The sequence below is a fragment of the Oreochromis niloticus genome, linkage group LG12 (genome assembly GCF_001858045.2).
Source record: "Oreochromis niloticus isolate F11D_XX linkage group LG12, O_niloticus_UMD_NMBU, whole genome shotgun sequence".
In the NCBI taxonomy this organism is placed as follows: domain Eukaryota; kingdom Metazoa; phylum Chordata; class Actinopteri; order Cichliformes; family Cichlidae; genus Oreochromis; species Oreochromis niloticus.
The window spans coordinates 17,286,763-17,313,887 of NC_031977.2; the positions used below are offsets into that span (position 1 = coordinate 17,286,763).

At 40.3% G+C, this 27,125-nt stretch overlaps 3 protein-coding genes across 4 annotated transcripts in view; 1 reads left to right on the forward strand and 2 right to left on the reverse strand.

Moving 5' to 3' along the window:
- The window catches only part of thbs4a (thrombospondin 4a), a 12,120-nt gene extending 11,451 nt beyond the window's left edge, over positions 1 to 669 (forward strand). The window contains exon 24 of the mRNA XM_003451759.5: positions 46 to 669. Coding sequence (XP_003451807.1) covers positions 46 to 101 — 56 coding nt within the window. The 3' untranslated portion in view covers positions 102 to 669. The remainder of the gene's footprint in view (positions 1 to 45) is intronic.
- serinc5 (serine incorporator 5) lies at positions 476 to 18,399 on the reverse strand. 2 transcript variants are annotated; one of them, XM_003451677.5, is made up of 12 exons: positions 18,192 to 18,399; positions 9,935 to 10,102; positions 7,308 to 7,486; positions 6,999 to 7,081; positions 6,629 to 6,722; positions 5,442 to 5,653; positions 5,135 to 5,227; positions 4,069 to 4,195; positions 3,538 to 3,607; positions 3,327 to 3,363; positions 2,789 to 2,933; positions 476 to 2,271 (listed from the first exon to the last, which is right to left on the reverse strand). In XM_003451677.5, exons 1-12 carry the CDS (start codon positions 18,216 to 18,218, stop codon positions 2,127 to 2,129), a joined length of 1,380 nt encoding a protein of 459 aa, XP_003451725.1. In that variant the 5' UTR covers positions 18,219 to 18,399; the 3' UTR covers positions 476 to 2,126. The 2 variants fall into 2 exon arrangements, with proteins under 2 accessions (XP_003451725.1, XP_025752648.1); XM_025896863.1 differs by lacking the exon at positions 18,192 to 18,399 and adding an exon at positions 17,769 to 17,916.
- A 1,708-nt stretch (positions 18,400 to 20,107) lies between these two features.
- Positions 20,108 to 26,855, reverse strand: cdk7 (cyclin-dependent kinase 7). The gene is made up of 12 exons (XM_003451758.5): positions 26,701 to 26,855; positions 26,401 to 26,460; positions 26,282 to 26,315; positions 26,123 to 26,190; positions 25,917 to 25,985; positions 23,602 to 23,712; positions 23,378 to 23,496; positions 23,046 to 23,145; positions 22,855 to 22,941; positions 22,576 to 22,725; positions 21,237 to 21,375; positions 20,108 to 20,554 (listed from the first exon to the last, which is right to left on the reverse strand). The coding sequence occupies exons 1-12, from the start codon at positions 26,764 to 26,766 to the stop codon at positions 20,526 to 20,528; spliced, it is 1,032 nt and encodes a 343-aa protein (XP_003451806.2). The 5' UTR covers positions 26,767 to 26,855; the 3' UTR covers positions 20,108 to 20,525.
- Positions 26,856 to 27,125: the final 270 nt, after the last annotated feature.

Here is a 27,125-nt window from a genome sequence, read left to right on the forward strand (position 1 = left end):
AGATGTAGATATGCTCATTTGATTTTCTCTTTGCTTTTTCCACAGACACTATTCCTGGTGACTACCAGGATGTGCCCAGAGCACAGAATGAAGGGCAGTAAGACACCGGAGAAACAACTTAAGCCCTGCTGTAAACATAGATTAAAGGGGCAGAGCGGCGGTGCTCTGAGCAGAGGACTAAAGTCCGATTAATGTCCAAGGGAACATCATGGGCAGTTTTGGGGATTGCACTTTGAAGTTTTAGGAAAGCAAAACATTGGGCATTATATACTTAAATGCAATGTAACTGAAACAGCGCATTCACTTTGCAGTTTTTGTTTATATCTCTGAAATATCGCCTTCAGTTATCCAGTTTATGAATGCATTGTACATCTTAAGTACAATAAAATACTGAGCATTTTGCAAAATTCAAAGCATGTTCCCATTATTACCCATTTAAATGAAAATTACAGTTAATAAATAAAGACACCCTGTGTTGTATCAGTGGATGTTTTATTGAAAGAGTGCAAGCAATGCAAACTCCATGGCACCTACTTTGATTTATTTCAAGCATACAAGATGTTTCTGTGGTAGTATACAGCCTTCACAGTGGGTCTTTTGATTCATTTTTTTAATATATCAAAGTTGCTCAGCACCATAAAATGTCTACATTCATACCAATATTTAAAAGGCAGGGAAAAAAAAGTTATATAAAGCAAAAAAATTCAAACAAAAAGCTTCCACACATCTTGGATGGTTTTCCAAAATGTACATATAAATTATAAAAAAATTGAAAAAAAAAAAACAAAACATGTTAGGAATCCAATTAGACAAAAGAAAAGCAAGAACTGAAGGAATTAGATACAAAAAAGGGTTTGCTTGTGTAATATATCTTGTATTTTTTATACAATACAAAAAAAACAGTTACATAATTAACACAGGAGACCCTCTGAAACCGGTATAAATGTAAATTCGGCAGTAAACTCAACATCCAGTGTTGAATAACTTGCTGATAAAAGCGGTCCTGCTACTTTATTCTGACCACAAAGATAAACGGACGCATGTAACAAAGACGAGGCAGAAAGCACTTATAACTGTACAGAAAACAGCTGGTTTAAGTGTCTATGTATGCATGCAAATATATAATGCTTTTAGTTAGATGTTTCTCTGTAACAGATTAGTAAAGAAATGAGTAAACTGAGTATTTTCTGGTTTTCTGACATCTACCTTTGGCAAATGTTTCTCATCTGTGTCACTGCTGCTCTTTGAGAGAGGTGGCGCTCCGCTAACGTCACTCTTGCGTTAGTCAGGTTGATTTTTTTTTTTAAAGAGAGCTGCCGTGTACAACAGCGACGATACTGGAAACCTTTCAATGACATGAAATTTTCCTAAGAAAAGATCTGGCTCAAAGGGAGCACTGACATATTAAAACCTTAAACATTTTTGCTTTTAATCTAAGTGGAAACTTCACAACACAGAGTGTCTAATATTAAAAAGAGCTGTTGCATAGAAAACCTCTACAAAAGGGCACATTATAACAAAGCGTCAACATATACAGCTTAAACACAAGCCTGAGAGATGAGTTCTTCAACAGAGTCAGGGACAAATCTAATTCAGTTCACACTGTATTCCTTTTTTGATTCCTTTAAGACACATTTAAATAAATACAATATCTTCTGTAACATCTTAAACTTGAAATAAATATGTCCCACAACCTCGATACAACTTTGTGATCCAACTGTACAGAACTAAAATGCCTGGGTGAGCGTGAAAGCAAGAGAGACACATAAAGAAACACACTTTCAGGTCTGAAGTCATCTTTAGGGGTTGAATGATTCCCAATGTAACTCAAATCCCATGATTCTTCATCTACTTTCAAACCTGTAAGCCACAGAAAACTTTGTGTGTCAGTGGTACTAAAAGAAATAATAATAATACAAAAAATCACCATCAGGGTATTAACAGCTTAACATTGTAAAACAAAGTAAACACTACCATATAAAACAAAAGGCAACAGATAATCCTCCATTTCAAACACTGAGGGTAGTGTAGGGTTGTGTTTCAAGGTAAGGGAGGTCTGTGGAAGTCTCTCGGCCCAGAGTGTAAGCTTTCCCCCGGCCACATCCAGACCACAAGTGATATTACAACTAGGCCTCAAAGCGCTTTGGGCAGACGATGGGGGCGATGAGGGTCCACATGTAGAGGATGAGACACACCCAACAGGAGGCCATCTTGATCCAGAACACTGACCAGCTCCCGTCCAAAAGCTTCTCAATCTTGTGGTCGTCGTAGCTGCAAAAGAGACACGCGGTAAGAGAACTGAGCAAACACGCACACTCTGATTTCTCTCTTCAAGACAGAGCTAAAGCAAAGGCAGTGTAAAAACAAAAACCTGAGGATTCAGTGCACTAAAATAAAAAGACACAAAACACAAACAATTCACAAAGAGAGCACTAAAGCTTTGATGACGGCCACGAGACCAAAACGGGCAGAATAAACAGATGAATATACTAAGTGCATCCTCTTCAGAGATTAATAAAGAGGACAACTTTGCAAGTCTAAAAAAACCCCTCAAAAAGCCGATGCTGCTGAATCAAATAAAGATATGCAGCAGAAAAAGGAAACCAAACAGACACACAACAGACCTAAGAAATGTTTCCATCCAAAGTGAAGCTTTGATTTCAATATTTTTCAGAGGTCTGCTGTCAAAGTGACAGAAACATCTACAGACAAACTACAGTTCAGTAATTATGTTGCTAAATGTATGAAGATCTCCGTATTGAGGTTAGTATGTATGGGAATCACTTACTGAAACCAGTTGGTGACGGTCATCATGACATACAGGGAGCCAAGGAAGAAGACAAAGTGAAAGAAGGCGTAACTGTAGATGGTTCCCTCTCTCTCGTCATACACCACATTCTGGCCTGAACCCGTCTTCTCCTCATCGTATTCTTCTGAAAAGCAAACATAAAGCCGTGCAGTTGAATTAGGGACACTATTAATGTATAAAAATGTCAGTTAAAAGCAAGGTGGTACTCTTCTAGTGGCTGTTTTACAACACTGCAACTTTATTTCCAGCAGGTGGCAGTGTTAGCCTGTCCACAATCCCACTTACCCCCGATCTTGTTTTACAGTGTAATACTAACCTAGTAACAGTGACATCATCTATGCTTGCTGACCAATGTTTTCTCACCGTACTCAGTCTGGCTGAGGAATAGCAATACCCCGTGTGTGTGCAAACACCATGGCTGAGTATATATGTGTACAGACAGGCCAAAGAGAGGCTGCTGCGAGGCAAAGAAAGAACGATGTTGGAGAGGGAGGAGGGATTATTTGACTTTCCTCACCTGTGTCATCTCCAAAGCAGAAACAGCAGCGAGCTCTCTGTAAGGTAAAGGAAACATTCAGGTTACCACTGAGCTGGGATTAAATATATGAGAGATGTGTATCCTGGGCTTAATTTGTTCCATTCACTAAGGGCGTCTAATGCCTGGTAGGTATGTATTTAACCAGTCTGCACATTTAATTAACCCACACACGGTGAGGCTGTGCATTTACCTCTGTCTCCGGCTCAGTGTTCCTACACACTCTGAGCGCTGCTGAGCTTCGTCGAGTGGTGGACGTCAGGCTAAAGGTAGAGTGGAGAAAGAGAAAGAAAAGAGAGAGATGAAAGGAAGCAAGACTGTAATTCCGTCACTCTGCATTTTCTCCACCAGTAATTTGCAGTTTGAGACTGCTGCAGAGTCCAATTTCCTTCTATTCGGGGAATGGCCACAAGAGACAGGATGCCTCCGCTTGATGGAAAACATATGTGAACAAAAGCAAAGAGTCATAGTTCTTGTCTCGCTCAGCCACAGCCAATCACGCGCTGCCTCTTCAGAGTCACAGCCAATCCAAACTAGCCTGTCTGTGTCACCACAGCTTACCATGAAGTACATTTTATTCCACATCACCTGTAGCAGAAGTGCTTTTAACAGGTTTGGATTGTAATATCTCTATACGATCAAATCAATGAAATATGTATTAAAGGGAAAATGTGCATCTGTGCACGTTAGCAAAAAAGAGAAGCATGAGTTGTGTGTGTCTTACCAAGAGTAAAGGACACAGCCAAACAGGATGACGGTTCCCAGTCCAGTCACAATCTTTTTGTCGCTTTCTGTCCCAGAGTTGAAGGGGAACACACATACGGTAGTGTTCACACCATCGATTACCACCACTAGACAGACAGAAATATGCAGACAGAGACAGATGATTGAGGAGTTGGAAGAAATAGGGGGAGTACAACTGTTGGATGGATTTCTTTGGAACAGGAGTATTATAGGGAGTAAGGATATTGTGAAAGATGCAGCCTATGCTTGTGCTTGTGCATACATGTGTGCGTGTTCTGGCACCATGTTACCAGCAATGAAAGGGAAAAAAAGAAGGAAAAATGGAAAGTTGGTCCAAAAACAACAGCCTTTCTAACAGTATGTAGGCTAACTGTTATGAGTAGGAGGCATGTCCTGATGTTTAACATTTATAAGAACTTTTCTGCACATATTTATCTCAGTGTAGATTATCCATTATATATTAAATTGCAAATTCACAAACATCTATATACAGTTTAATTTGTGGTCACATAATCACTACTCCCTCTGAAACTCTCAGCTAAACTTTGAGTTAAGCCTTTATCGCTTTTCCTGATGCATTTTTTTCATTTATGAACATCATTTCATGCTCCAAAAATTAAGATCTGTAAAACAGTCACTACAAAAACTAAAAAAAAATTGCACTGCCATTGCATAGCTCACTGAAAGAAAAAAAGGTGGTGGGCTTTGTGAACAACTTTGCTCTTGCTGGGCTGCACAGTTTCCATTTCACAGCATGTGCATATGTGCTTGTGGGAATCTCTTTTCCTGTTCATGGTTAATTGCTGCCATACTTAAGGGAAAAAACCTCAAATTCTGCTGTAAACAAAGTTAAATGACTGTGCATTAGCTCTCCATGGAAGGATGGGTGAGTGTATTGAACATGAGAAGGTGTTCATAAGAGCTTTGCAAATGCTAACTTTGTCCAAGCCTAACCTGTGACTTAACATAAAAAAATCAGTTTTTAAGCTGACACCCAATAATGGCAGTGATCACCAATGTGAAGATGCATTATTGTGCATACTCACTTTCTTTTGGCTTGCTGGAAAAGGCTGAGAAGGTGAGGTACATGACATAGACAGTGATGACTCCTGGCTGCAAAAGTCCTGAGTTGGGCTGCACTGCAGGGACACAAATATGGGAATTTTCATATAATAATAATAATAATAATAATACTATAAGAACTTATTATTATTAAGTGTATTGCGTTACAAACATCTTGCCACATGAAATTTCTAGGCTATACAATTATTAGCCCCACCTGAAATGCAAATATGTGTATTTTAATTTAACTGAGTCAAATTAGATGCTGTGTCTGGTAGAACAGGTCCTTACGTTTCTGTATGAACGGGGAGATGGCCAGCAGGGAGACGACGAGGCAGAGGCTGCCGTTGATGCCCAGAAAAATCTTATTGAGTAAACAAGCCTCGGGGTGAGTGTAGAAAATACCCATGAAGATCACGGCTCCGACTCCAACGCTGAACAGAACCAGAGTCACAAAGGCCAGTGCTGCGTACCACAGGCGGTTATACTTCACTCCTGAATACCTGCAAACAGAAAGAGTGAAAAGCAAAGGGAAAAAAAAAATCACATGCTTTTCCAGGTCACTTTTGACTCAATTTTAGTTCTACCTGTGTGGGTCAGTGTTGGTTTTAGGGACTCATGAAACTGTCTGTGGATACTTTTTAAATGGGTCAGTGGTGACAAAGTGTAAGTGGGGAAGAGTAAAACAACATAAAGGGCCCTTCACATACACTCATGGCCCAGTATGCAGAGCTTTTGTGATCTGAGTGTTAAGTGTTGTTGAATGATTACTAATAATTATAAATAACACCGTGTGTGAGCCGAGGTTATTGTAGCTAACCAAAACTGAACTAAAAACAACAACTGGACTCTTGAAAAAAGTGAACTGAAGCCATTTTGGGAACATGGAAAAAATAAAATAAAACAAAAATATAGAGGAAGTTTAAGAATTGTGTTAATTTAGTCAAAATTGCATATAAACTGTTTTTGCAGTCTCAATAGATCTGTATTTCAAAATTCACTATAAACACTTATTACGAGGGACTTTTTGGACAAAAGTGACCCAGATCACACTGTGCGGGCATGAAATATGAACAGAATGGTGTAGGTTAAGTTGAGAAAAACAAAAAGGCACATAAAATAATTCAACTAAAAGGGAAAAAGTGAATATAGCTTTGTGCCTTCTCACTGATTTTTCTTGATCTAAAAATCTGAGTTTTCCTGATTATAGTGCACACACCAATACATATTGAGAGGTTGCGCTGGTTTTTAGAAACAAATCTGCTGCATTTTGTGTGGAGGAAGTGGGAACTCCTAAACCATATACATCCTGTGAATCTAACACAGCACTGGCCTGCTGCGAGGCCTGCCCTCCACCCACCAAATCACACTTTCTGCATTTCTTAAAAGTCAAACAAAAAGCATTACAGTGGTCTTATTTCACACAGTGAACCAGGGACTGAAGAGGAAGGTGATGAGAGAAGAAATGTTGGTCTCACCAGTTTGCGTTCCATCTGTGTGCAAACTCCACCAACAGCATGAGCTGGATCAGTAGGAAAAAGAACCCGCCAATGGCTCCTATGTAGCGCCAAACTTTGGCAATGAGCAGAGAAAGAGACAGAGACAATTGTTTAACTGATGACAGCCAGGCAAGCTGTACCAGTATTGAAATTGTGCTCCATAAATAGATAAAGTTACAGTGACATTTGTGAAAGTTTATTCAGGTCAGATGACACAGGAAGTTGTTTGTTACTTTACCTACATTTACACAGCTCTATGTTATGTTACCCAATACACCACTTTAGTTATTTAAGCTTTAAAAGAAAACTTTACAGTATTGAAGCCTCAAGGTGAGCATTCAGCTCTTACCTTCCAGAAATGTTGACTCATTGGGGAGGAAGAAGCCTCCAGCGCAACACGCCACCAGCACGATAAACTTCAGTAACCAGAATCTGAATCAAGGCGGTGATAATGTTATAAAAAAGGGAAAAAAATGCAGATAAAATAACACCGTAAAAACAATGATTACTGACAACTGAGACGCAGCAGAATATTTAATGGAATAAATCCAAAAATAACAAATTTAACAAATCTCGCGTTGCCTTCCTTCGTGACTCTTGTTCAATATTATGAATGCAGCTGCTTTTTTTGATAGATGATTAAACAAATTCTTCTTACCCGTTATGTACGGCTGCCCGGCAGCCCGTGCTGTTGTTGACCCGTATAGTGAACATACAGAAGAACAAGAAGAAGCAGGCCATGCCAAAGCACACCTTGTACACAGCAGCGTATCCAACCAGAGTTTTGCAGTTTTCTCCTGCATTCACCGTCTGGCAAAACTCAGTGTAGAAGGGGATCTAATTGGGGGGAAAAAAACAACCCAAAACCCCCAAAATACTCAAATTAGATCATCATGTCATGTCAGTGAAAAGCAACCCACCTCTGCTCATGTTTGTCTAGTATGAGGCCTCGGTGAAAGGGCCCAATAGTGTCCATCTATTCTGAGCGTCACGCCCCTAAAGGAGCAGAAAGAGAGAACAGGCAGCAACAACAACCCCTCTTTCTCTCTGTGGAGCCCTCTTTCATCCTTCACTCTCTACAGCCTGTTAAAGGGGCCTTACAACTAACTGTCAGTGTACACAAACAAAGGACATGGATGAATAAATTAACCGCCTTTTGTCAGCGAGTCAGAGGAAATGGGAAGAGGGGAGAGCACAGACAGACACGAGCAAGAAAAACGTGGAGATTCCTCTTAAAATAAACTGCGAAAGACTTTTCAGAACTACAGTGAGCTGCGTAATACAAAACAAAGATAGGGACCTTGGTGTGACATTCAACAGAAGACTGCGCGTCTGTGGCAGAGAGCCAACAGAAGGGACACACTTTGAATTCGATAACCGCAGAATGGAGTCTCGATACGTCGTTCCCCTTCACCGGAACGAGCTGTGGGCCGAGTACAAAATGTGCTTTTCAAGCAAACACTGCTTTTTGAGAGCGTTTCAAATCCTTACTTGGGGATAATAAATTGGTTAACTCGGCTTTACTAATTACTGGAGATGCCAGCGGATTGAGCTGTCATCACCTCATTGTGTTAGCAAAGTCCAGAGCCAGATCACAACGTAAGGCAAAAAGCCCATTTCTGGAGCTTTTGTCTCAGGTTAAGGACCATATTAGCATGTCCATGGTGTTGTGATTAAGGAGGGAAAGGGGCCGGCTGTTTCGGACTGCTGTAAATCTCCTGAGAAAAGACCAGCGCTCTCATACGCACAATGACTGCTCTCTTAGCTGGGACTTCCCACTGTGCTCGGTGTGCGACTGACAGTGTGTTTATGGGTGTGTGTGTGAGTCAGTAGGCTTTGTGTGGGGCTATCAGAGGCCATTTTGTGCCTTGGATGAGTCTTTTACAGGGTCTCCATTCACATAGAGACACACAGTAGGGAGTAGTTTTATTACTGCACTGTAGACACTGGCAGAAAGGAAGAAAAACTGCAGAAGAAGGAGACTGGTGGAAAAAAAGAAGATCACCTACAAATATCACTTTGACTCAAGCAAGCCTGGCCAGTGCCATGGTAACACAGTCAGCTCAAGACATCTTTCCCAGAGATAGAAACATCATTATTTCCTGTTTATCCTGAGGTCAATATAAAATGTGAGTCAGTGAGGGAGCAGTGTATCAGTGAACCAGGACATCACCTCTGAGACCTTGTTCCAGACTATATCTACACTCTGTGTTGACAGTCTGACTCTCCCAGATGACAAGGATAACTATATTGTAGCAGACAACAGCCGCTATCGTGGCATTCCAGTTTAATGGGATTTATTTTTAGAAACAGTCACTGGAGGTCATCTTTCATTTCGTTCATTCAGAGAAGAAAGAAAAGGTTCACGAAAGAGTTTATCGTCTCCACTTCAAAGGCTTGATAGGCTCTTAAAACAAACAAAACCTACCAGGCAGGACTCGTGTCCTCAGAGCTGTGGCCTTGCTGCTGTATAGATACACATATCTGTTAAAATAGCGAGATTTCTGTTCTGCCCATAGCAATGCTGTAAATATTTAATTTTTCCTGTTAGCATCGGTGGTGTTAGCATAGAGGCTGCTGGCCTTGTTGTTTAGAGCAGACGCTGAACAAAATTGTTCAACCACATGACAAAATCTGGTTCAAAATGTTTTTGTTCTTGTTACACTTTCCACACAGTTCAGTTTCATTTTCACGAGGTGAAAAGGTGTGAAGCGAAGCCGGAGAAGAGTGTACAGACTAAAGAGTGAGGCAAAACTGTGTAAAAGGTCACAGTATTGAGGTTTTTATTCTTTTGTTTACCAGAGGCTGCGAGCTGACATTTCAAAAAGCGAGGGACAGAATTAAGACTTCAAAGACAGGAAAAAACCATCACAGAGACAAAAAAAACGCAGAAATAACACACACGGGACACAGCCATCAGGAGGACATTTAACAATATCTTAAAGAAGACTCCACACCTATCGAGAAACACACTGGCCCTCTATGATGCAGTTTGTACAGCATATATGGGGGAAATGGTGAACGGGGACCAATTCACCATGTTCAACTGTTTCTATCTACTGAAGACCCAGGAGTCATAATCTATAATGTAGTTTACATTACTGTAATTTAAAAAAAACTTACTTCAATTATTATTTCTTTTTTAGATATGCCATCCACTGAGCATGTCCTATTTAAAACCTTTATTGATATATAATGTAATTACATTTTGGGGGGGGGGTTGTTGGCAAAACAAAGAGTGTGCATGCATGCATTTTGAGAGAATGATGTGATATATGTACTCACGTTCTCTTTCAATGCCTGCTCCACAGTGGGGGACATCATGATGGCACAGAGGACGGTGACCAACAGGAAGTACAAGGCATACATGACTCGGGTCCCTGTGGATTGTTTGATCTTCGGGCAGCAGTTACAGCAGCACGAGCAGGCCGCTGAGCCGCAGCAGCAGGCCAGCTGCATGCAGAGAACAAGGCAGAAAAGGTGGAAGAGAGAGGGGGGACAACAACAACAACTTTATTATCACTCTTCAGAACTTTAAGCAGCTTCTCATAGAGACATTATGTGTTTTGTGGCAGAGCTGGGAAAACCAGGCGTCAGTGCAGTTATCTCTCTCTCAGCAGTTTCACTGGATAAAAGTAAACTGGTAAAAAAAATATTCCCTGAAATTGGCTTATGTCTCCACCACCCTGAGCATGCCCAATCTTGTCAGGCCTACTTGGATAGGAGACTTCCCAGGAACACCTGCATGCTAAAAGTATTCTTGGGCAAGAACCCAGAGTTGCTTCCGATCAATTTATTGGACTGTGTAAATATTACATAGAAAACAGTGCTTGTGTGTTGTATAAAACTCTCAAGAGTACTCAGTTTGAGCACAAAATTACTATACAGGAACCAGTCCACTGAGCTACATTCTAATCTGGGGAACAGTGGACGAAAAGACATGCATGCCATGATATCTGCACACAGTATAACATGTTTGATAGTTATATGTCATATTTAATCCCATCACTTCAACTGATATAAAATCAAATATCGTATTATGAACATTTTAACACTCCACCCTTAGACTCTATTCAGTTAAGGCAAACTGTATGAGAAAGAAAAAAATGTTATCAGAATAACAGGACCAGGTCAGACTGACATGCAACATGCACATAGCAGAGATAACAAAATAATCTCAAACTAAAATACTCAGCTTAAATCCTCTTAGTCAATAAACTGTACAAGGAACATCAAAGGAGGTTTCCTGAGTTGTCTTCATGAGATGCAATGCAAATCTTTTACTTTTAGTTACAGTATCAGCAGTTTCAAATCTATCTGGTCTGTGGGAAACCAAAGAGTTTTGTTTGCTATTGCAGATGAGTTTCAGTGGTGTTGTGCAACCCTATTAGGGCAAACTTCACTATATTAAAAAGCTTTCCATGCTTTCCACTCAGCACTTAACTGAGTTTATGTTTTCTACTGAACGGTGAATAACATTAAAAAAAAAAAGGATCCCCATTCATGCTTCAGTCAGAGCCCTCTCTTTCCTTCACAGAAGAAACTTTTGAGGATTACAAGACAGTGAAGGCAGTTGTCTGAACACACACACACACAGAGGCCTACTCTGTTTCTTCTGATAGGCGGTCATATAGGAGGAGGACAGTTACATAAAGGCGGGCCTTGTGTCCTTTAGGAAAGAAGAGGCTCTATAATTATACAGCGCTGGGTCTTTCTGTAGCCACCCCACCCTGCTTTTGTAAGCTTCCTACCCCTCACCATGCAGAATAAACTTCTATGGTAAGAAGCAAAACTTTGTTGTGGGGAGCAGTCAGGTGTGGTGGCACCAAAGTTGTCACCATGCCTGACTGCTTCCCACAACACAGTTTTAGTTAGGGGTGGAGGGCTTGTACGCACCATTTCCATTTCTAAATTAATCCACTCTCCTCCTTTGGGACAGAGCGAAATCTTTCTTGAGCTATGAAATTAGCTCCTGTAATTATGGCATTAGGTGAAAGGCAGTAAATTATAAGCAAATGGCAGACTTGGCAGTAATGATGGTGCCATTTCTGTGGACTGGAACATCCAATGAAGGTTGCACACTGTCTAATGACATTAGCTTATAGGCCAGACTTGACAGTGCCCACATATAAAAATTTTTGCCTTAAAATTAAAAGACTAAAGTATTTTTTATGTATTTGTCTTTCTGCATCTGCATTTTTAAGGGCTGTGTCTTCCTGTGTAAGACCGGAAACGAGGGTTTATCTGATCCTATGTTGGTTAATATGTTTTCGTTTCCCTACAGACATGCTAATGCATCTTAGTGAGATCATGTCACTTTGCATTTTAGTCAAAATAGCGGCCTTATCTTACTTCTATGAGTTTGTGTCCTACGTAAGTGTATAATATAGCTAGGGTGTACTGAGGTTACAAAGCAGCTCTGCAACACTGTCTGGTCTACAAGTAGCACCGTTTTAGTTTTACTGCCTCCTGCAGGAGGTATCTCCATATAAAGTACATAATGCTCTCTACAGCATACATTTAAACATTGAATTGTTTGACTCTTTTGTAGGTGGTCAAAACGTACAAAAAAATCCCCCAAAGCAAACAAACAATCACATGCCAGCTTCAGTTCTGCAAAAAGCAACCATAAAGCAGAAGCTTTATGGGTATTTTTAGCCTGTATTATACAGGACTAAGTCTAAGGCATACTAAACCTAATTTAGAAGGAATGAATGAATGATTAATTAATGCAAGTTCATGCTAGAGCTGTGTAATGAACTTGAGACATTTCAGGGTACAGACAGTTTTATGTCAGTACAGCACATGTGTCCATGTGGCCATGTGACATCACTCTTGCAACATGTTGCAGATGTAACAGGGCAATGGTGGCAGGAGCGAGCCAAACGTAGCCTCGGGTGCGGTTACACTTTTTAAAACAAGACAGAGACAATGCTATCTGCAACATCTGTCGTGGAACACATCTAATCTGAGGAAACACCTGGTTAAAGAAAATATATCTAAAAACTGAAGTGCATATTGTGTTTGATAGAATGAAAGCCAAACAGCGGAAGACCTGGCGCTAACTTTAGCACGTCTGTCGACAGTGTAAAATTAGTTTAACCTGTGAATGATGATGAAACTTTTAGTAAGACATAGACAGCATCATCAACATCCTCTTCAAGTATTTAGCTTGTTGGAAAAGTTGTTCCCAGAGAATCTGTCCTTTTTTCACTATGCTGGATAACATTTTAAGTAAATAACAAAATGTTTCAACTGAGGAGTATGGGCTTACTTTGTAAGAGGAAGATTTTTCTTATTGATCATTTCAAAATGAATAAAACACTGAAAAAAGATACAGTTGATTGCTGAATCAAAGGTACCAGTACTGATATTGGCAGAAACGTGAAACGGCAAACAACAACAAGACAAAAGCAAAAGTGTCCTAAAACCGGTTGTACCACATAGAAGACATACAATTCTTCATCGACAGCAAGCACTCCCTGCAAGTGGATCACAAATGTGCTACTTCTGCTGAACCATAAATTCTGCTTCAGGTGTGAAGATGTGTGTGACTTCATGACGGGGTGATATGGTACTATGAGGTCTTTAAGATAAGATGGGCCCTGATTAATCAACACCTTGTACCTGAGGAGAAGGACTTTAAATTCAATTCTGGATTTAACTGGGAGCATTGAAGAGAAGCCAGTATAGGAGAAATACCAACCGTGTTGGTTTATTCAAGCATGAGAATAAGGATCAAGCCTATAAACTTGGCAAATACTTCAAGCTAAAGGGAACACAGTTTATTCCCAGTTACAGTCCAGCGCTGTACATCTGTACACAGTTTACCAATGCTTGAGTATTGGCAAACTGTATCAAGACGTCTGAAACACTGGCACAAAGGTCAAATGTGCTTATTTCTGCTTTCATGCATACACGGGCTTGCAGCCTTGAATCTAACCATGTGCTTCCCCGCCTCAACACACAGCTTAAGAGAATAAACGGCTTCCTCTTTCTCTGCTGCGCCCACGTTTTTCTCAATGGGTGATTAATTAGCCACAACAGACTGAAAGTAAGCAAGAAAAAAACAGAACAATTTAGGTTGTGAGGGTGTTTAGATTTAATTAGTTAGGGGGTGTTTCACCAGCGGACTGCACGCAGCACGGGGGCCCAACGGTAAACTCTGCAGAGCTGACAGAGGGAGGGGGGTGTCATGAGAAGGGGCAACGTCTCGAGGAATTCCACCACACACAGAGACAAAAGGGTATCCATGGAAACCAGCGTTGACCCTACCCACTCGATGAAGCACCCACCACCTCCTCCACTGCCCCACCAGCATATCGACAGGTGGTTGGCGGATCAGCAGTTTGCAGCCCTACTTAAATATCAACAGCAGTCCCCCATCTGTCCCATAGAGCGGCATACCATGACACATTAAAGATGACACATGGCTACTAGCAAAGCGCTAGTCTGGTCTAGAGTTAAATTAAGCCTAGACTCTCACAACCCACACACACACACAAAAAACTCACCACACTGTGATTTTGGGACTTTCACTTGTCGTTTTTTCTTGTCATCAGAAACTGTGTTTCACTATTTTAATCCTATTCCTCTCATCCTCCCCAACATGTTACTGGAAGATTTAGTGACGTCATTTCTTTTCTTCTTCTTATTTTGTCCTCTTCGCCCTTTCTCTGTACTCTTTAGTTGTCCTTAACTATTTGTCACTGACCCCTCAGTGCTTCAGCTTTTCAAGAGGTGGTGGCAAAGACGATGTTGCCTTTCTTTTACACAAAGACATACCGACTCAGAATCCATCAAGACGGGGTGGATGGGACACAGCGGTGAGAATACACTTAGAAAACGATCACATTTAAAATAAGGAAGCTGAATAAGTCTGAATAATATTAGCTTCCTCAACAGGGAGTTTGGCCTAAAGATGGACGCTTGCGTAACGAACGCGACAGTCTTGCGTTCCACCCAAAGACGATATCTGCGACGGCTGTAAGCTTTTTGATTTCATGAGGATTACATTCCTTTCACCCCTCTTTTATGCTCCACTGCCTTTCATCCTTAAAGCATCCACGATGAAAAGGATTGGAGCATCTCGCAAACAGGAAATGGAAAGGGTGGCCTAAATCAAACCCACTGGGGTAAACCCCAGCGCACAAAGCCACGCTTACGCAACACAAAGAGAAATGGGTCACACACTATACCACTGTAAGGACCACAAAGGACAATGAGGATTTCAGATACAGACCCAGTTGACAGCAGTCCTGACAGTGACTAAACAAGTACAAGTCCATCTGGCAGACTCTGGATTTTTAAAAGAATAAATGTATTTGGTGTCTGTGTTTTGCTGTACTGATTTCAGATTGTGACTTTACGTTTGTCAGCAGTTGTGTCATGATGCACACCCAACAGCAAATTGGAAAAAACATACGCACACAGACAGGAATGACTCATGAAAAAGGCAGGCAAAAACATCCTGACTGGAACAATGTGGGGAGACAACGTCCCCAATTAAAACCTCATGTTGATTCGCTCATTCGTCACATCTTATGCACTATTTATTCCATGCCCTATTTTAGTTTGGTACACAAATCCTTACGGACTACGCTGTAGCTGGCTGCTTTAGAAATCTTTGGGACTCTTTGCTGGTTAAAGCTTAATGATAGCGGCCACTGTTCAAAGCACATTGAATCACGAGAATCCACTAGCTCTGACACACCCTGTTATCTCAAATTACAATGCTTTCTGTTGCAGGCGGGTCACAGGAAACCAGCAAACATAATAAAATTTAGGGCAACAGAAGACAATGCGGGATCTTTCTCACATATGTCCAGTTGGCGCAAGCTTCCAGACCAAGATCTACTCCCCTTTCGCTCATACTGTTGACTGACAGCTCCACTATTGTCTATATAGCTAGGCAGCTGTATACACACAGCAAAAATGTATCACTGCTCTGTTTCCTGTACACAAAGGGAGGTCTTTGCTCTCTCTCTCTTGGCAAATATAACCCCCTAGCTACAACCAACACAGAGAAACTTTAGTCCGGTGGAGAGAAAAGAAAAGAAAGTAACGAAAGAGAAAAGAAAAACTGTGGTACAGCGAGGAGCAAAAACGAAACAAATTCTAGCAGATGAAGGTGTTTGTCACGAAATAAGCAAAGGAAACAAACTGAACAAGAACAGGAAGATGGTCAAGATACAAGGCGGTATCACTTTTTTTTTTTTTTTGTTCACACGGGAGGCCGTTTCACTTCTCAGAATCAGTTGGGAGTTTCAAAACACAGCCAGCTAAAAAAATAAATAAATGCTAAATCACAGAGACACAGGCATATGTGATAAGGGGGAGGTTGAGAAAGAGACATTATCACTGGTTTGTGGCAATTCAGTGGGAGACAAAAGGGATGAAGGGCTGCCAGACATGTCCTGGTTTGGGAAAACGAGTCGCTGCTGACCACAGCAAAATTCCTGAGGGGAAGTTGAAAACAGCAGACATCTCTGATGTGTACACAGTTAGAGAGTAATTCTGATCATATGACAGAGTCAGAAATGTATTTTGGATAGGAGTGCTCCAGATGTTTGCAGGCAGAATTCACTAAGGCTGGTTTTACAAGTCGAGTTTAAAAGGTAATCACCTACCCCCGCTGCTGCTTTACAGCTACTGTGTCATGACCCCATTTACTGATGGGTCAGCTCTGTTTGAATGAGCGGTGCTGGCTCTTTACACACCACTTCCTCTGATTTTTCACCACTCCAACGAGGGCCTGAAGACTTCTTTATCAGCATGTTTGCAGAAAGTGACACTCCATCCTCTTGACTCTTGTACCCTGATAAGGGTGCCTGCTCCATGGCTGTGATGCGTAAAAACACCCACATGATTTCAGTCCTCTCCCCACACTTTCAGCCAACACTTTGCAGCGCTCTGGACTCCACTCAACGCTGAGCTAAAGCCTTCAACCTGCCCTTGCCCCCATCGCAACATGGCATACATCCCTGATCCCACTGAGAAATTACAAGTGAGCTGCTCCCACGTCGTGCTTCCTGCTGCCTTCAGATCTCTCCCAAACAACAGCCGCCCTTGTCTAATTTCAACCTTCAAGCCAGGGAGGAAGTTAACAGACCACACACCAGTTTGTGCCACTCTGAACCTCAAGTGTGGCAAATATATTCACACGCACGAAGTTAATTGCAAGCATACACTTTAATAGAGATGGCAAGTTAACGGGGTGTCTGTGACAGGGATTAGCACACCACCAGCACAGCAAGACAAAACTGATCTTATTCTTTGCCCTTCATTTCCTCTTTAATCCCACTCTGTGAAAAGAGCAGGAAATAGAAGTGACCTCCCTCAGTTTAGGGATGTGCATATGTAATTAAATTCCTAGCCAGATCAGCCCAGCAGTGGTGACCCACTGGTCAGAGCCCAATCTGTAAGCTGTAGAAAACACGCTCAGCATGAAAGGAAACCTCTCTGACTCTGAACCACCACCCTTTTAAAGTATTTCTGCAGCTTCACGGCACTAGGACCTCTCATAAAAGTGATGCAAGCAAACAAATCAAACATCCACAAATTATCTAAAGCAGCAAAAGCAAGCAGATGCGTTATAACCAATCAATAGTCCAAACAGTCAAGCTACTGTTGTTACAGGGTACAAAAAACCAAACTAAACTAAAACAAGAACATATGTGGCTTTAGGGGATTTGTTGGCTTTAAAATAACAATCCTTTAAACAGGAAAAGTAATCAAAAATTTGTTGGCTTTCAATCCACAAAGTATGCAACCCAAAAGTAACTGTTTATTCCATACGGAGAAATACTGCATTTCTGACGTATAACTACAAAAATAAAAGATACAAATCAAATCTCCTTTAAAAAGCAACAAAGCACATTTAAAACGGAGCCGAAACAGAAAAGAAACCAAGACAAAGACAGATTTATTGTTTTTGTTGGGTATATAGCTATGTTTACTTTTCAGCACCACCTATATATGTAAATAACTAAATAACAAGTTAGACCGAGCCACAGCTGGCTAGCCTCTTCTTTAGCTCCTCCATCTGTTTCAGTGTTTTAGGAGCTGGGGAGTAAGATGTGCTTAAAAAAGAAGTGTAACTGTCCTCCACAGCACTCACTTAATCACAGCCATGGCTCGTTGTTGGTTGTGCCCGTCAACACATTTCTGTATTAACGGCCACATTTCCCGTAGTTTTGCCTCGCTTCGCTTTGTCCTCCAACGCCTTTACAGTGAAGTTATCCAGTCAGCTCAATGAGGAGGAGGAGGAGGAGGAAGAATGTGGGCTATAATTAATTATTTCGCGCTGTTATTACATTAAAACGCAGCTCGATAAGGCTGACGGGAATCACCGAGGCTTGGGACAGAGGCTGGCTGGCTTTAGCCGACGGAAAACGGCGAGAGACGAGGACAAAAAACAGTAAACAATACGGAAAGGGTCAACGTTGAGCACGTCTCATTGTTACAGCGTTTCAAACCGCTAAAGAGCAACAAACACACACACTCTCACAACAGTAAGTCAGGGTCGGCTATTGTTCCTCACCTGCGCGATACAACACGGAGTACACATGACGAGGGGACAGAATAAATACAATCCGTTTCAGAGTGAGGACAGCTCGGGGATTTCTCAGCCGCTTTCCTTCTTCTTCCACACAAAATCAGCGACACACGGGGAACCAAAGCGCTTCTGCTCCCCCCCCTCTTTTTTCCTCCTCTTCTGATCTCTCCTCCCACTGACTGACTGACTGCACATCACCGCCAAACAACCGGCTCTGCCACAGAGAGCATCAGAGAGATGACTAAATAGGTTATATCACATTTACTGTCATAAAAAAAACAAAACAAACATTATTCGCATTCTCAGATTATATGTTAGATGTAACACAAAGCCACGTGCCACACAAGTTAGACTCCTGGCCTGAATGTTTAAAATATATGAAATAATATGGATTTTAAAATACTATAAGAAATCTGTATTATAAGTTAAAATAAAAAATAAAAAAACAAAAACAAAACAAAAAAACAAAGGGGTGGGTGCAGGATTAAAAAAAAAAAAAAAAAAAAAAAAAGTCAACAGCTATATCCAGACACAGGATGACCTGGATCTGATCCCTCCATGGCTCATTAATCATCAACGCCGAGCTGTTAAGTATAGGTGGTATTCTGCTTATATTCACATGTAATTATTTCAATAGGGAGGAAATGTCTATCATTTAAGTCACCTGTGTTTTTAAGTACAACACAAAATGGCAATGAGTCTGACATGCACACAATGCCCGGATGAATCCCTGCATAAAATATATTTCAAATGATATATAACCTATCAGAAATAAGGACATTTTAACATCACATAATATAATTTAATACCCTATTTGTCCCAGAATACTGAAATTATTTTACCTCAAATGTATTACTTATTAGTCAATAGATGGCTAAAATGAAAGGGCAGGTGACTTGCTGCCACACACTTATACTGTATAATAAACTTGCATTTTTCTGTAAATCAAAAGCTGGACTTTATCTCGTTTTTATCATCCCACTGCACTTGTTCTCTTGGCTGTATCTTGCTGACTCATAAGTATGAGTAAGTTTCTCTTTGTCCAAAAAACCCTGCCCGTGGTTTTTAACGGCATGTGGGCAACTGTGTGTTGAGCATAGCAGTGCAGTAGGAGTCAGTTTGCTGGCCAATGAAGGGGCCTTGATAAGGCTGAGCTGCTAAGGCTGCTACTGCAGCTCTCTGCGGCTTGTGTTGCCGTTTGCCAACACTGTCATATGACCAAATGACTCAACACACACACACTTTTTGTCAGTCACTACTGCCATTGAAAGTCACTGCGTGCCTCTTCGGTGCCGAATTGTGGGCCTTTTTAAATAGGCGTAAATCACACGGGACTGCCACTTTATGAACGCATCAAATCCACGACCCTCTGAAAAACAGAAAGCACACATCTGCAATGGCCTGTGTAACAGAATCCGGCATATTTTTGATTGAATGTGAAGAGAATATCCATACTGACCTACACACGTCTCAGCCTCCATCTTCACTCTAATCTTATTGTGTTTGACAGGAAACCAAAAAGGGCAGCAGAGCATCAGGCCTCCGACATGTCAGACTGCATCGGATCAATGTAACGTCAAAAAGAAAGGACAGGAAGCAGAAAATACAAATCTAGTATCACACTGCTGCATGATACTGAAGCACAGTGTCACCATGTGAGCCCTGAAGACAGTGTTTTTGCTTCACTCCACCTGCTGAGTGAACAAACCACAAGTGTACTTCAGCTCACAGGCAAAGTGAATGCTGTAGACGTGAAATCAGTCAGTAATGTGTGTGGATTGTTACTGTGTGAATTCATAAGTGTTAGGAAGACGTTGGTTTTCAGATTTGACCACACAGGCTATTAATAAAACCATTACTACCAACCCCAGCACATCTCTAATCCAAACAGGAAACTTCAACATGAGCATACGCAGCTTTTATTGCTGTGGCATACAAAATAATAACAATACAAAAACATTCACATGAAATAAATTCTCACATGTTGGTTTGTTTTTCTTTTTCACACACATAAATAGACGTTTTTCCCCACAGGCTCACAAAGTTTAGTCATCAGTGAAGGAGGACCAGAGCCAACGCTACTGACAACAGCCCTCTGCTGTAGATCAATCGCTGGCCATCTGGACACAGCAGCATTTTAGAGTTAACGATTCACATACGCTGGCTACAACTTCTAAAATGTCCTAAAGTCAACCACACGTGAGGGAGCCTCTGCTGGTTATAGACTTTTTTCCCTTTTCTTTTTCCAGTGGACAGTCCTGAGAAATGCAGGAAGCTGAGCCATGCAGTGGTGATCCTCGGATTTAACCCGGTCCCTGGTCAGAAAATGAGCTTCTTCTTCATTGCAGCTGAAAATAACACAAAGAGTTTTGTTATAAACATTATTTAAAGAAGAAGAAGAAGAAAAAAACAAAACTTAAAAAACCTAAGTTAGATTAGATAGACACGTATTTCTGTTCCATGTGTATGTACGCCACATGCTCAAATCAAGCCTATAATGAGCAACACGCTACCAAGAGGCACCAAGGTTTCTGTTATAAATGTTACAAAAGTCAAAGCTAGATATTTTCCAAACCACAGAGGAGCTGGAAAAGCTTTGAACCTCCCAGTGACACTAAAAGGTTCCACTTTAGTAAAACATACCCTCCCACTAGCCACGAAACTGTGGGCGCGTGTTCGAATTCAGTATTTTCTGAATTTGTAACTGCAGCTAAATGTACAGCCAACACCCGCTGAATTGCTAGGTTAGGTTTTTAACTTCAGCGAGAAGCAGTCAAAAAACTCACAACATGCTATAAAAAAAAAAGAAGAAGAAAAAAAATCTGGTCAGTGTTGGAAGTTCTACAATATTCAGCCCCTTTAAAGTCTGCCTCAAACGAGTGTCGCAGACACCTCAGTTTTTGCTGCTCAAACCACAATATAAACAACATGACTGAGAAAATATTTAACCCAGAGTCAGGGTGGTCTTTTATGGATTAAGGACACACACAGTGGATTTAGTGCAAATATGAGATCATATCCGGTAATTACTATTCTCCAGGCCTTCAATTTTTCTCTTGAGCCCGACTGTCTCCTTCTCCCTCAAAGCCTCGGCCGAACAGTTTGGCCGGGGGAGCTGGGGACCAGGAGTGGGACCAGGCCGATTGCTGAAGTACCTCATCTTTAGAGCCTGCAGAATAAAGGAAAACACCTTTTTATACATCTGTGGCATCAAACATCAGAGTTGTGTCTCTAATTTGATGTATCAAAGATGCAAGAAGCTGTTTTTTTTTTCTTATTATTGAGATGTGTAATAGAGAAAGTGGAAGATGTGTGATTAATGCAGTTGTTGAACAATGCAGAAGCACAGTCCTTTAGTTTATGATTAACGCAAAATGAGATAGTTCAGGTTTTCTCTCTAGTATTATGAGTTATTTAGTGCCTTGCGGTGACTGTTGTGAATTGGTGCCATGTAAATAAAACTGAAGCTGCAATTTTACGATAGAGCTCAAACAGAAGGCAAACATCAATTCCTGTATCAGACTGACCGAGCTTTTATGTCAGGGATTGTCACAGGTAATGAAAACAGGCTCTGTGCCTAGGACTGGAGAAGAAACCAGTTTTCGCTGGGAGAGCACCAGCTATGCAGAGTGCATTCACTCGCCTGGATCAGACAATAGTGAGTTTTACTAACATACTGAGACTTCTGAGAAAGAACAAACAACCTGAACAGTGTGCCATCACACCCCTGCTTACACCTACTACTAAGAAGTTCTCCACACTACACATTTCACTAACACAATCGCTGCTCACCAACACTTCTTCTTTCCAGAGTTAAATCCTTGTGATGTTCTTGTTTCAAAATAATATTGAAATTTAAAAGGTTATAATTTGGACAGAAGAAACTTCGAAGGACAAATTCCAACCAGTGGGAGCACTGGGAGTCAGAGGTGCACAAGGAAGCGGCATTGAAGAGGATAACAGCTACTTAACTCGGGTACAGTTTTTGCTCACAACTCGTCAACCCAAACATCCCCAAAAAACATGTGCACTTAAAAATGAGCAAATAATAAGCATTTATATTTATTTATTCTTCCTAGCACAAAGCTGTGTGGCAACCACATCATGACTTGTACGAAGGTGAAATGTCTACTTTTTGTTTTGCAAGTCTTGTAAAGTCAAGTTTTACAAGTCTATTAGTGGTTTATCTTCGCATTACACTCTTAAAGTAAAGGACACTCTTCACCGGCTGATCACAATGAGAGTCGTACTGCCTGAAGCGAGGCCTGTAATTCTGAGGGAGCTACAAATGAAACAACAGGATTTCAGTGCTGAAGCCGATCCAGCAATCATCAAATAGACTGCAGTGTAAGAATGCTTAGCTTATTACCTGTGTAGCTGTGGTCCTCGCTGAAGGGTTAAAGGTAAAGAGACCTTGTAGCAGCTCAAGTAAATCGTCTCCAGCTGCACTAAATATATGTTCCAGCGGTGTGCCGGGGAATATTTTGAAGGACACATAGTCTGGTAGACTACTCAAGCCCTAAAGAGAGATATAACAATACAATGTAAGCAAGAATCCCCACATCTCATCAAAATCAGGCCAAACTGTAAAAAAAACCTAAAAAACAAAACAAAACTTCAACAGCAAAAAAACCCCAAACAAACCCACAGGCCACGTTTCTTCTGTGGGTGTTCCCAGAGCCTCAAAGATCTTAGTAAGCTGGTCGAGATCCGAGTCTCCAGCAAGGAACGGAACCTACAGCAAACGGGAGTGTAGAAACATTGACATTAGCATGAATATGAAAATAGCTGCGTCCCCTGCGACTACGTGCTCATATCTTTGAAGTGAGGTTTATTTACCCGAAGCAGCAACTCTGCCAAGATGCATCCCACTGCCCACATGTCAACACCCACACCGTACATCCTGGCACCAAACAGGAGCTCAGGTGATCGGTACCACCTAGGAAAGACATGAATGAATGAACAACAAATAGAGACATATTTTACAGACCTTGCAACCTGGACTTCTTAGTATAATTCTGTCACATTTAACCAGTCCTAGTTTGGTTAAATGTTTTATTAAATCATGGAAAACATTTAAAAAAAATATTGCTGCTCTGAAGAATTTCTAATGAGACTAACTCTGGAGAAGTTCTGTATTTTTAATGAGGTAACATGGAGACTGATCTGACCTGGTAACAACTTGATGCGTGTAGACTCTGCTAGGACTGCCAAAAGACTTGGCCAAACCAAAATCAGCCAACTTCAACACCCCACTGCCATCTAACAACAGATTATTGGGCTTCAGATCCTGCACAAAAAGAGAAAAAAAATTAAGAGGAAAAGGCCCAAAATATAAATTACAAATTAGACATGGGCATATTTATGTGTGAATGCTGCGCACACGTTTTCTTACCCTGTGTAGGACCCAGTGCTGGTGCATATACTCTAATCCCTGCAGAGTCATGAGGATGTAGGCTTTGATGTTGGCTGGAGTTAAGACTAAACTAGTGTCTTTGATGATAACCTTAAAAACAACAAAACAAAGACCAAGGGTCATACGTACAGCCAGACTTCTCATAATTACTAACATCCATGCATTAATTCATGTTTTTTCATAGCTCTAGGCCACACACACAAAATTAAAATACACTTTTTCTGAGTGGACAAGACAATCGAAAACATCTGGAAAATATCCGTCTGAAGAAATCATCCAAGATAGAACAGTTCAGCCTTCATAACAAGAACCATCATCACCTTTGAATGCAGGAGTCTAACTAAAGCTAACCTTGCAGTCCAAAAATATATAGGCTTTTATAATATAGGCTTTTAGCACTGGTAATAAGATCAGCATCACATTTCATCCTCATGTGCATCCTGTTTTTCTGCTGCCTGTAATGGCATCACTTCACTGAGCAGCCAAAAGCAGAGTGATATTGATTATTTTTAAGTGCGTTTATCTTATTTTGCATCATTCCATTAGGGTCTAAAGTATTACTGGTGGGCGCCTATTTGGAGCCTTTTTATGCTTAGATAATCCAAATAAAAGCCAGAGTAACACCTAGCTTAGCACTGGTGACACTTTGTTTGACCTCTTGTTCATGCTTTCTTGGCTACTCTACTTTAGTCTGACCTTACACTAAGAATGTGAACAAAGGGTAAAATTTCCACCTGCTGGCCCACAAGGGAACTGCAGAATTAAAAAGAAAACTTTTTTTTAAAGAAATGTTTAACAGATTAGAGATGACTGACAAATCTCCAGACAGAAGCAGCCATAATGCAAAACATGACATCTTAGGGTTTTGTTACAAACAAATAAATAAATAATATCGTACAATACTGTACCCTCTAGGCAACACTGTACTGGAAGATGTTTCTAAAAATAAAATAGGTAAGTCTAAGATTTGGCAGTCTGTTTGTGACTTTAAGAGCTCTTAATGTTATATTATTAATATTTAACTACAGATAAGAAATGTATTCTATTTACTTGTTCACACTGTGCTCAGATCGGCTGGTTGTTGTGTTTGTGGCCTTCCAAACACCCCTTTCCAACAGAGAAGTTATAGAGTTGAGGAGAAAATAACATCGACACTTATTTCAAGTTTTTTATCAAAATACTATTTCAAGTTTAATCTCAACATTTTGAATTATTTTTTGACACAATTTTTTTTCTTCCTTGGTGACTAAAGCCGAGAAGTAAAATGTATCAGCTGCTCAGGAAGAAATAAAAGAAACAGTTTGTAAGACGCAGTGCCGACAGGTCCCAATGAAGTCTGGTAACATGTTGCACTTCATTCACCAAATTCACACACAAAAAACCCCCATCAGAGCTATGCAAAAGAATGTTTACTAAACCCGAAGCTGTGAACAGATTAGTCTTCTTAGCCAAAAACCAGCAGCATGTAAAAGTAAATGTGTGAATGGAACGAGATTAAAGCCTAAATTATTATTTGCTCACAAATTGATGCGAGAATAATAATATTTAATGCAATTGTTCTTAAAATGAGGGGAAAAACCTTCCTGTTTTTAAGGAAATGTTTATTGTATTATTTTTTTTATTCATAGTTTATTTTTTGCTTGAAGATTTTAAGGATTTGGAGAACTGATGTATATGTATCTGTGTAGGTATATAGTCATTGCAGCTAGTAATGCAGTATGTATTACATTGTTTTATGTTTTCACTTTAAGATATTCACACTGTAAATGTGTCTTATAACTTTTCTTTTCCTCAATGTTTACTTTTCCTTGTTATTCTGAGATATAGGAACAATTATTAAGATTTGTTTGACTAAAAAAAATCATAAAGTCATATTTTTGGAGACGTGATATGAAATGTTTTAATGCTTTTACTTAACATATTTACACTAATGAACAGTGCAGCACATTGTTATACTGCCAGTTGATTTAACCCTATTTTATAATGTCCCATAATGCTTTTATTTTTAGTTACAATTGTGAATGAAATGCTCCCACTTACACAGTGACAACTGAGCACTACGAAGCACCAAAGCAAAAAAATTGTGTTGAGAATTTTTTATTTTTTTCCCCCCAATCATTAAAGCCGTAAATCGTAAAAAATTATTAAGGAAGTGGGAAGCTGCTACCTATTCTATCCATCTATTTACCCCTTTTATTTACCCCCACAAACTAATAAAAAAGTGAATATTTTTTAAAAGTGCACAAACGCTGTGTATGAAATCCCTCCACATTTCTATTTAGGTCTCTACTCACCTCCAGGTCTGTTTCCATGAAATCAAACACCAGGCTGATGTTTGATTTATGTCCAAAAGCATCCAACAGCTGCCACACATATAAAACAACAATATTTAGGTCAAAAAATAAATAATCTGCACAATATAGAAAGATTAAGGTATCTTCCTATACAATCGATACCAGTAACACAAGATTATGATGATGTGCGATGAACATTTAACTACCCCGATAATGTTTGGATGATGGAGCTCCTGCAGCAGTTTTATTTCTCTGAGTGCAGTCCGATTAATTCCTATTTTAAAAAACATAAATACGTAAAAAAAATTATATATATAAAACGGATGAAAATGAGCTGCAGCATATTGATAGGACCCAGCACTTACCATCTTTAGCCTCAGTCCTGTGGCCAACCTTAATCTGAAGGGAATAAACAGGTAAATGTTTACTGCGGCTCATCAACAAACAGTGTGAATGGTAGTAGTAAATAGCTCGTTTCTTTTACCTTTTTAATGGCAACTATTGTGTCGGTCAGTTTGTCCCTGGCTTTGTACACTGTGGCAAACTGCAGAGAAAAAACAATATTCAAAAAACAAAAAGTTTTAATTTTTTTTAAACTTATTTTGGTGAAATTTACTGGCACAAGAAGCAGAGCAGCATGAACCACGGATGCTTTGTTGACATTAGCAACCAGCTAACGCTTTGTTAGCTCGCCATCGTGCTTTCTACGCAATAAACACAGCGGTCTAAGGACGTGCGAAGAAAAAAGCAAAGACACATATCTCTTAAATATTTTTCCCCCTACCTGACCCTCTCCGAGGAAATCCAGCTTCTCGTACCGCTTGGCTCTGCTTTTCACATCAAGCGCCATGATAGATAACTGTCAGTGTCGTGCTGAGGCACTTCCTGCTCTGTTAAAGGACCGCAAGTAGTCTTTCCGGGTTAGAGGCTTTAAATTTAAATTGAACAACAGCGACACCTACCGATTTTATTTATCCAACACCACCGCGAACCAAATTATAGAGCCAAATAAAAAAACCTAGCATGATTTATTTATTCTGGATTTGTTTTACTGGATTTTTAAAGGTTTGTTAAATTACAATAATAATATTAATAATACTAACAATACTAATACTGCTACTACTACTAAGATTAATAATAAGTGAAGGGGAGATCTAATCTCAGTTCCAGCCTCATTCGCCTCTGTCATATCTAACATTTTACTGTTAT